The sequence below is a fragment of the Macrobrachium rosenbergii genome, chromosome 40, assembly GCF_040412425.1.
Source record: "Macrobrachium rosenbergii isolate ZJJX-2024 chromosome 40, ASM4041242v1, whole genome shotgun sequence".
Classification (NCBI taxonomy): domain Eukaryota; kingdom Metazoa; phylum Arthropoda; class Malacostraca; order Decapoda; family Palaemonidae; genus Macrobrachium; species Macrobrachium rosenbergii.
This window is the reverse complement of record NC_089780.1, coordinates 18,762,666-18,773,308: the sequence shown is the minus strand read 5'-3', so window position 1 is coordinate 18,773,308 and position 10,643 is coordinate 18,762,666. Positions and strand designations below refer to the sequence as shown.

Sequence of the window (10,643 nt, the reverse complement as noted above, 5' to 3'; positions counted from 1 at the left end):
CAGAAGTCTAAGGTGGAAAAACTGGAAATAGAACAAACGGCTTCTTCAGAAGCCTACGGTGGAAAAACTGGAAATAGATCAAAGGGTTTATTCAGAAGTCTAAGGTGGAAAAACTGGAAATAGAGCAAAGGCTTATTCAGAAGTCTGTGATGGAAAAACTGGAAATAGAAGAAAGGGCTTATTCTGAAGTCTAAGGTGGAAAAACTGGAAATAGACCAAAGGGCTTCTTCAGAAGTCTAAGGTGGAAACACTGGAAACAGAGCAAAGGGCGTATTCAGAAGTCTGTGGTGGAACACTAATTCAGTCCTTGTTGGTGAATACTGGAGACTGAATACCCCAGAGAAAGTACTATCTTGTCCAGACGTTCTTTAATAGAAAGGTAAGTGTTGCGTGCGGAACACTCTGTTCCGTAAACAATCTTATCGCCTGCAATCACTTGGACTAATTGACCTGATAAGGAAATTACAAGGGCCATGCCTCTCTCTCTCTCTCTCTCTCTCTCTCTCTCTCTCTCTCTCTCTCTCTCTCTCTCTCCTTCTCTCTCTCTCTCCGGCAAAAGAGAATGAATCCTGGGGAATGAAATAGAAAAATGTTCTTCATTTATTGACAAAAGAAAGTATAACACTGGAGATAGAAAAAAATCTTTTGGAATGAAATAAAAGTAGAAAAGAAAAAACATTACTTTACATAAAAGGTAATAGCATTTCAGGTGGAAAGAAATTTGACGATTTGTGACTTGACAAAGAAGCCGATTCTGGTCCTCATTGTTTGCTACCCTGATGAACAAAACAATTACAGGCGGTCTGTGGACTCTTGTTTGTCCGTCGGTTCGTGATTTTTCCTCCCAGGACGTCTGAAGAATCTCCATGACCTGTAAGTAAAAAGGCTTATTATGATATTCTTGCATGTATTATATATGTGTTTTTATCTCTTTATTTCCAAAGAAATAAGGTCTTGAAGCTTCACGTTATGCAATTATGTAAATGTTTATGAATGCTGTATTCTGCTTAATCATTTATTATTCATGTTTCCAAAAACGTTTGTTTGTATAGCCGTATCTCTGCCACTAATGAAAATAATAAACAAATCAATTTAGGTAAAACCTTAATAGTTACTTGTAACCATACATACAACGTAAGTAAACATGTGAGGGACTATTAGACTGAATCTACTTACCTCACTTTATCTTGTCGTTGCTCCAGCTGAGCAATCGTGTCGGGGAGAGCAATCTCCGAAGTTTCAGGCAACGTCAGCATAGCAAGACTTGCTATGACGGAACACGCACCAAACAGAAGCGATGGGGCCCATGGGAAAGTAGTCCCCTAGAATAAAAAAAAAAAAAAAACTGGGTTGAAGCAAGTGCCCTGAGGAACGCCGGAGGTAAGGAAGTACTTTCCCTGTAAGGTATTACTGAATTGAACGTCATAAAAACGTGGTAACTTGTAGAAATTTATTGAGAGAAAATCTTGATTTATACAGTTGTGGGGTAACTAAATCCCTCTTTCGTAGTAGTTATAGAATCAAAGATTTCTGATTTGTTAATGGGGAAACCGGTTGCCTCACTTATATGAGGGATATTAAATGATAGTAAAGTTCCACTGAGCAGGAATTATAAGTAAAAGATGAAGCACATGGGTTGCATATCTCTTTGAAGTGAACAACACAATATCTTCTGTAATTAACCATTCCTAGATAGTAGAAGTAGTAGTAGTAGTAGTAGTAGTAGTAGTAGTAGTAGTAGTAGTAGTAGTAGAACAACAACAAGAACAAGAAGAACAAACAAGAACAATGATTAATAAACAAAACAAGACACCCACTCACAAGAATCTCAGTGACGAAAGGCGACACGATCGACCCAATCCTGGACACCATGAAACAAGTTCCAATTCCTCGGCTTCGAACTTCCGTGGGGAAAAGCTCCGACGAATAGAAGATGATGATCTGGAAGGCCATGGATATGGTCACCTTCCCAGCCATGGCCAGGACCATGATTAGCCATCCGTATTCTGAACAATATCAAACAAATGTTTTGGTTCTGGGTTATTGGCGGTTTTTGTAGAGCTGTCAGGTAGGGAGTGAAGTTTTGTCTCAATAGTTTCTTTGTATATTTTTATGCATTAATTTAGAGATTTGCATTTCATCCCTACACACTAATAAGCTACCTAATTTAACATATATTCTTGATCTTTTCCGCCCTTTTTATTACCTCTGATTTTAGTGAAACTTGGTAGTTAGACACCTCTGAGGTGAGTGATCATCTCCTCCTAATATTTTTGACCTTGGCATTATTTCCAAGGTCAGAGGGAAGATTAAAGACAAAATTTTTGTCATTTTTCTCCAGATCTCATAAAATAAAATAAGCATTAGTCTCTGATTTTCAGAATCTTTCTTAGAATGTTTATAACCCCACTCTAACTTTATACCCCTTTGTTCATTAACTCCTTTAAAACCCTGTAATTATCAAAGTTACGTCTTTCATCATTTATTCTCGTTCTGACAAACAAATTTTTATCATAGTCTATGTTACCAAAGTTTCTAACAAATTACTTGCTGTAATTATTACATTGAAGTTCCAGTTACATGACGTAGTGTCGGTGTCGAATGACAGCATCTGTTCGTCAGAAATCTACTTAAGCTATGATGGTAATAACGATAAAATAATACACTTTTGTTGGTGTAAATCTTGATATATTGCTAAATATACACTGAAAATCCTTAAGCTTTACGAAGGCTACTTAAGAATTTTCAGTATGTGTTTAGCAATATACCAAGATCTACGCTCAAAGAAAACGGTCTTAACTTACCCACATCTTTCAAGAACGTGCCTAGTATCCGTCGCCTTCAATAATGATGGTAATATCTTTTTAAGATATTACCAGTTTTAAGAGCGCTCCTCAGGGATTTTCAGCATGGCCTTAGCAATATACCAAGATCTACACTCAAAGGGGAGTATCTTATTTCCTCCACATATCTCAAGGACATGAATGTTCTCCATAGTCTTCAAAAATAATAATAATAATAATATCTTTAAGTAAAACCAACCTACCCTTAGGCAAAGGAGAAACAGCGAGAAGCGTGGCGCCACTCAAAAGGAAGCTTAGGGCTCCAGGAACTCGCCTCCCGAACCTGGAAACGACGGGCACTGGAAGAGAGTAGGCGGGAACTTCCATGAGCCCAGAAAGGAACATGAAGAGGAAAGGGTCTTCGCTGAGGTTCCCGCCGCTCAGGGAGAGGCCGTAGTAGACCATGCTGACGATGAGGTAGTCCACGTAAAGGATGCTGGTGACCCTGCGCAGTTTGGGAGTCCTGCGGTGAGTAAGGAGTGTTGTGGTTACTTCTATATTATGAAATTGCTGTCTATCTGATGCAGAATTTATCTCTTCTCTGAAAAAGAATCTATACCTCAGTTTCTATAAAGAATTTAGTGTCTCTTTAGAGCAGAAATTATCTCTTCACTGAACATGAATCTGTACATCAGTTTCTATACAGAATTTACTGTCTCTCTGATGCAGAATTTATCTCTACACTAAACTAGAATTTGTACCCTAGTTTCTGTGCAGAATTTACGGTCTCTCTGAAGAAGAATTTCTCTTTTCACTAAACAAGAGTTTGTACCTGTTTCGATACAGAATTTACTGTCTCTCTGATGCAGAATTTATCTCTTCACTAAACAAGAGTTTGTACCTCAGTTTCGATGCAGAATTTACTGTCTTTCTGATGCAGAATTTATCTCTTCACTGTAAAAGAATTTTACCTCAGATTCTATGCAGAATTTACTATCTCTCTGAAGCAGAATTTATTGCCTCACTGTACATAAATTTGGACCTCAGTTTCTATGCAGAATTTACTATCTCTGAAGCGGAATTAATCTCTTCACTAAACTAGAATTTGGCCCTCAGTTTCAGAGAATTTCCCTCGTAAATAGGCCTATGTCTTTTTTTGTAGAATTTACAACCCATTTATGATAAATATGAGTCTTCTCATAGACATTTTACCATCTCTGTAACACACAGATACGTTTAACAACCCCTAGTATACTGACTGTGCCATCTATACAGCATTTGCTATATATATTATATAGAACTCCAAAATAAAATCAATTAATATTTATATACGCATACATACCTGAAAAGTATGACTGTCTCTTTTATCTTTCCGAATACAACTTCTTTCATTCCTTTATGTTTCGATTTGATGCCAGTAGGGGTGTCCTAGAAGTTAATAACAAAAATAACAGACTTTAGCATTTGTTGAGAACTTCCATTAGTTTAGAAGTTTGTTACTAATCAATTTATTAGTTTATCTTATATATATATATATATATATATATATATATATATATATATATATGTGTGTGTGTGTGTGTGTGTGTGTGTGTATGTATATATATGTACATATATTGTTAATAGTTACATCTTTATGATGCTTTTTTTTTTGCTACGCCATTTGTTCAGAAATGATTCATATAGCAACTTCTCTTCAAGTGAATGATAAGTGAAAATTACAGGTCAGCAAAGGTTAGAAAATGTCTGGAATATGACTGTTGACTGTGAGCTATATGTAATATATAAATATATAAAGATAAGTTTCTCTCTCTCTCTCTCTCTCTCTCTCTCTCTCTCTCTCTCTCTCTCTCTCTCTCTCTCTCTCTCTCTCTCTTATAACACCCTGAAATCCCACATTATCACGACTTTCCATCAGAATCTCGAGAGCGTCTTCGTCAGCTGGTAATTCTGTTCTGTTCCATCTGGCAGCTTTCTTAAGCACCTCTAGAGCCCTCTGGTGGTGACCTTTCACAGCGAGCCATCTCGGAGATTCGTCTATAAACCTGCAATCGAACCAGTTTTCAATTAATAAACCGTCTAAAATTGATTGCGTAAAGTGGGTAGCGCCATCAGTGCACTTCACGCAATCCACTTCAGGAATTACTTCAAGGTTATTTGCGGCGTCCCTAAGGCCCCTAGCTGCAGCCCCTTTCATTCGTTTTTAACAATTGATTCATAGTGCAGCTGGAAAGTTTTCTTCCTGTTATACCTTTAACCCTTTTTACTCCCAATTTCCCTTTCAGCGCTGAATTACCTCATAGGTCCCAGTGCTTGGCCTTGGGCCTCAATCTTATATTCCATTCCAAAGTCGCGTATTAGAGCAGCATATTACAACATTACCAGGTGGGTAATAGTGGTCAGTTTTATTGAAGTTTTTGACAACTCTGACCTGTTCTAAAACAGGTGATTCACAAGCCCCGACCACCAGATGCTTTTGTAAACAACAGATGTAGAAAAATTATGGTTAAATCATCTGAATGTCTTTTCTTAACACTCGTACTACCATATAATGTCATGAAAAATGACTTGTTCTATTTTAACTAGTTCACAGGGTCAAAGAAATTAATAACTTACAGTTTTTTCAAATTAGCCCAGTTCTTTTGGAATTGTGCCATCATAGAATATAAATACATACATATATATATATATATATATATATATATATATATATATATATATATATATATATATATATATATATATATATATATATATATATATATATAAATACATATTTACAAATCTATCTCTGTGTGTGTGTGCGCGTGCGTGCTCATGCACACGACTTAACCTAAGAGCAATTACCTCTTAACCACACTCACCAAAGCGCAGGTAGGATGAAAATCCCTGTGAAGGATGTAACGAACAAGAGCCATCTCCAGTCTCTGATCAGGTATGCCAGCCCGCCCCAGATCATGACAGAGCATGCCCAGGGCAAAGCTGCTAATATGCCCAGATGAGGTCGAAGGCGAGCTTCAGCTATCTCTACCGCTGTAGTAAAAAGGATGACGATGAAAGATATATATATTGTATATAGATATATATATTATATATATATATATATATATATATATATACATATATATATAAATATATACATATATATATGTATATATATACTATATATATATATATATATATATATATATATATATATATATATAATATATATAATATATATAAACATGTATATATATATGTGTATGTCTGTCTATAAATATATGTATATATAAATATATATATATATATATATATATATATATATATATATATATATATATAAAATACACACACATATATATATATGTATGTGTATATATGTGTATGTGTGTGTTTGTGTCTGTATGTGGGAATTTCAGTTATTTATGATTTCATCTGAAAATTATATAAGTATACATCTCTCTCTCTCTCTCTCTCTCTCTCTCTCTCTCTCTCTCTCTCTCTCTCTCTCTTTTTGACCAACTTGACCTGCATATTTAGGTAAATCCTAATAATCAAATGTTAACAAAAAAGAGATTTTTAGTTTTCAAACATTCATAATCCCCCTTCCCAAACAAATCCAATCACTTAGATCCCAAATGGACCAAAGGTCGAGGACGATACCCACCCATTATGTAGCAAGCATTGGACATAAAAGGCATAATAACTCCCATCAGAAATCGGCTGATTAGCAGGGCTGATAAGTTCCCCATCCAACTGGAAGCCTGGCCGAGTGTGGTGAAAGTAATTACTCCGAAGACTATCACTCCTTTGCGGCCATACCTGATGATGAAATTATTATTATTATTATTATTATTATTATTATTATTATTATTATTATTATTATTATTATTATTATTATTATTATTATTATTTGCAGGGAGTAGACCTTCTTTGATGCATGTTTTGTTGAATATAATGGCAGTTTTGAACGAATTAATCTCATACAGGGTTTTTTCAATTCTCCTGACAATTCGTTTTTCTGGTTCAGCTAGGTTATTGAGTAGAATTCCAATATTCATATTTGTCTAAATTGGGATATTTGTCAAAGACTGTTTTATGAAAATATTATATTTTGCTCATATCTTGTATATCGTGTACAATGTACAAGATCCAAGCAAAATATAATATTTTCATAAAACAATCTTTGACAAATATCCCAATTTAGACAAATATGTATCTCAACAACCTAGCTGAACCAGAAAAACGAATTGTCAGGAGAATTGAAAAAACCCTGTATGCGATTAATTCGTTGAAAACTGCCATTATTTTCAACAAAATATTATTATTATTATTATTATTATTATTATTATTATTATTATTATTATTATTATTATTATTATTATTGTTGTTGTTGTTGTTGTTGTTGTTACCAGTATGAAATTAAATTGAAGGAGAAAATAATACAAAATAATAATTTGGAACTTTTTGATGAGTGTATTAATTATCATTCTAAAATTATTATTATTATTATTATTATTATTATTATTATTATTATTATTATTATGATTATTATTATTATTATTATTATTAGGTGCGTGTCAGAATGAAATTAAATTGAAGAAGAAAATTATTGTAGACAATAATATAGATTAATTTATTCTATTGACTTACTCACAAGCTTCATAGTACAATACGGAGTAAAATAGTTAATAGAAGGGAAGTTGTGACAAAGTACAAATAAAGATAAATCGTTAAATAAAGATAAACAATTACATAATTAGGCATTAGAAAATAACAGCTGAGAAATAACTTTGGAAAATGCAGACTAACACTGTCATTTAGAAGAGCAGAAATTAAAGAACAATTCGATAATAAAAAAAAATATCGTCATATTTGGTAACTTTCGTTTCAAGACGATAAAAAATCAAGCAAAAAATGCGCCGAAGTTTCTTCGGCGCAGTCGAGTTTTCTGTACCCCGCTACAGCGTATAATCAAGTCCACCGAAAATAGATCTACCTTTCGGTGGTCTCGATATAATGCTGTATGAGCCGCGGCCCATGAAACTCTCAGCCGGCCGTGGTGGCCTGTCCTATATCGTTACCAGAAGCACGATTATGGCTAACTTTAACCTTAAATAAAGTAAAAACTACTAAGGCTAGAGGGCTGCAATTTGGTATGTTTGATGATTGGAGAGTGGATGATCATCATACCAATTTGCAGCCCTCTAGCCTCAGCAGTTTTTAAGATCTGAGGCCGGACAGAAAAAAGTTTGGACAGACAGACAAAGCCGGCACAATAGTTTTCTTCTACAGAAGGTGATGAGTACCGACCTTCCAACAGTATGACTCAATTTCCTCCAAAACAGAGATTCTGTTATTCTGTCCGTTTGTCTGCCTGTCTGTGTCTTTCTGTCCGTTCCATTTGTCTGTCTGTCTGTCTGTCAGTAGAATTAGCAACTCTTCATTGAGTGTATTAATTATAATTGCATAGCATTTATCAACAGCAAAATGAAAACTAAGGAATGATGGTTTTCTGATTCATGGAGAATAAACTCGTAATCTAGAGCGTGAAAAACTGCTATGGAAGAAGAAGAAGAAGAAGAAGAAGAAGAAGAAGAAGAAGAAGAAGAAGAAGAAGAAAAAGGAGAGAAAGAAGAAGAAGAAGAAGAAGGTAGTGACAGTATCTTGACTCACTTGTCGGCTAATATCGCGCTTAGCAGCGACCCGACGAAGACACCTCCCATGTAGATGCTCTGGTAAGTCGCCCTCAGGTAGGTCCTGTCGCATATCAGCTCGAACTAAAAAGTAGATAAATAGACAGATAAATAGATAACAGGTAAATAAGTAAATAGATAAATATAAATCATTAAATGGATAGATAAATGAATATATAACTAAATAGAAAAGAAATATATAAACGAATGGAAAAATAAATGAAAAGATAAATAAACAAATAATATGATTTATTAATGATTTAATACGGAAATAATAAATCAGTTATTACTCAAATAGACAAATAAATATAGAAAAGATAAATAAATGAAAAAGATAAATAAATGAATAGACAAAAAATAGATTAATATATAAATAGACAACTAAATAGAGAATGAAAAAAAGAAAGAAAGAAAAAGCAATTATATTAAAATTAATGCAGTTAAGTAGTGGATTTCCTGGTTACATATACAATACAGACAGAGAAGAAACAACGCCGCTATCAAGTTTTCCAGATATTCATGAAAATAAGATTTTCACTTTTCGACTTTCGTTATATTTTCCTTTGTTAATCTTTTGTTATTGTTGTTTTTGCACTGATGTGATACTGAAACCATTCGGTATTGATTATGAAAGACAACAGAAATGGTCACCTCTGATGTAATGGTATTTGTGAAGACAGACTTGTCAAAATCCCATTCAGTACATTGCGCGTTCTCGTTCGCTCCATCATTTCTTATTTTGTTGTAATAAGCGCAGTACCTTGAAGAGATATATAGTTTGTCAGAGACCGAAATGATTAAAAAATTATTCCTTACTGTAGGTTTTGTTAAATTGGATTCGGTAAATTTATGAGATAAAAGTTTTAAATCTGGAAATAGGAGTCGGAAAGAGATAATTAGTGACCCCTGTTTTCTAACTGTAATAATTATTTTCTAACTACAAAGAGCCCCGTTTTCTACCTATAATATTTATTTTCTAACTATAAACTTTGTCGCCCACCTGTAACCTACTTTTTCTAATTATGATCTTTTCTTACTACAGTTCTTTTTAACTGTAATTTTTGCTTTTTAATTACGATTCTTTTTCACTTGTATTCCCTGTCTTTTAACGGCAATATTGGTATTCTAAAAATAACCCTTGTTTTCTGTCAACAACCTTTATTTCATAAATACTATCTTTTTTCTACCTGCTAATTTTGTTTTCTAATACACCCCCCCTCCTTGTTTTCAAGTTAAATTCTTTGTTTTCTAAATGCATCCTTTGTTTTCACTTATATAACTAACAATAACAAATATTTACCTCCCTATGTCATCTTTTCCAGTCACAAACTTCAAAAAGCACCTTCATTTAACTACACTGACCTCTCACTGTTGTTGAAGTAGCTTTCAGGAAATTCACGAATTTCAGTGGCATTCTGTAGCTTAAGATTATCACCGACGAAGGTATCTGAAATCTCAGGCGATGGGTGTAAGCAGGCGAACTTAATTCTGGGTGCTACGAAAGCACCAGAGAGGGCGTGGCTTGTTGGTAAGGCCATACCTGGGGAATAGTATTAGTTTCAGAATTATTATGTATATGTATATATATATATATATATATATATATATATATATATATATATATATATATATATATATATATAAAGATATATATGTATACATATATCAACATATATATATATATATATATATATATATATATATATATATATATATATATATATATATATATATATATATATATATATATATATATATATATATATATATATATATATATATATATATATATATATATATATATATATATGTGTGTGTGTATATGAATTAATTTTTATCACATCACCGTGATTCATATACAAGCATTAAGTTACAAACGTCCTTTAATATCGAATTCGCTCTAGCTCGGAAATAATATATTTTCATATATGTTACCCATAGGGGAATTTTTAGTTGATAATAAGTTCGTCGTCTTGTGGGCTCCTCACTTGTTGGCCGTGTGGTTAAAATCGCGTCACTGTAGTCCTGAGTTCTTGTCTTCCGTGATTCGAGCCCACGAGACGACGAACTTATTATCAACTAAAAATTCCCCTTCGGGTAACATATACGAAAATATATTACTTCCGAGGTAGAGCGAATTCGATATTGAAGGACGTTTGTAGCTTAATGCTTATATATATAT

The 10,643-nt window shown here is 33.6% G+C and overlaps 2 protein-coding genes and 1 long non-coding RNA gene across 3 annotated transcripts in view; 1 reads left to right on the top strand and 2 right to left on the bottom strand.

Moving 5' to 3' along the window:
• Positions 1 to 741: 741 nt before the first annotated feature.
• On the top strand, positions 742 to 6,842 carry LOC136826207 (uncharacterized). The gene is made up of 4 exons (XR_010849545.1): positions 742 to 873; positions 1,203 to 1,380; positions 3,053 to 3,311; positions 6,397 to 6,842. It is a non-coding gene; the product is annotated as an uncharacterized lncRNA (long non-coding RNA).
• LOC136826206 (solute carrier family 22 member 15-like) lies at positions 748 to 3,056 on the bottom strand. Its single transcript, XM_067083278.1, has 3 exons — positions 1,822 to 3,056; positions 1,177 to 1,322; positions 748 to 871 (listed from the first exon to the last, which is right to left on the bottom strand). The coding sequence occupies exons 1-3, from the start codon at positions 1,987 to 1,989 to the stop codon at positions 793 to 795; spliced, it is 393 nt and encodes a 130-aa protein (XP_066939379.1). The 5' UTR covers positions 1,990 to 3,056; the 3' UTR covers positions 748 to 792.
• A 1,595-nt stretch (positions 6,843 to 8,437) lies between the features above and the next one.
• Positions 8,438 to 10,643, bottom strand: part of LOC136826335 (solute carrier family 22 member 6-B-like) — a 2,586-nt gene continuing 380 nt past the window's right edge. The window contains exons 2-4 of the mRNA XM_067083588.1: positions 9,824 to 10,001; positions 9,113 to 9,221; positions 8,438 to 8,545 (exon numbers count right to left, since the gene is read on the bottom strand). Coding sequence (XP_066939689.1) covers positions 8,438 to 8,545; positions 9,113 to 9,221; positions 9,824 to 10,001 — 395 coding nt within the window. The remainder of the gene's footprint in view (positions 8,546 to 9,112; positions 9,222 to 9,823; positions 10,002 to 10,643) is intronic.

Coding starts and splice junctions, on each gene's coding strand:
- LOC136826206 (XM_067083278.1), bottom strand. CDS start 1,989: ATGGTCCTGGCCATGGCTGGGAAGGTGACCATATCCATGGCCTTCCAG. Junction 1,323..1,821: donor CTTTCGTCACTGAGATTCTT/GTGAGTGGGTGT, acceptor TTTTTATTCTAG/GGGACTACTTTCCCATGGGC. Junction 872..1,176: donor CAACGACAAGATAAAGTGAG/GTAAGTAGATTC, acceptor TTTTACTTACAG/GTCATGGAGATTCTTCAGAC.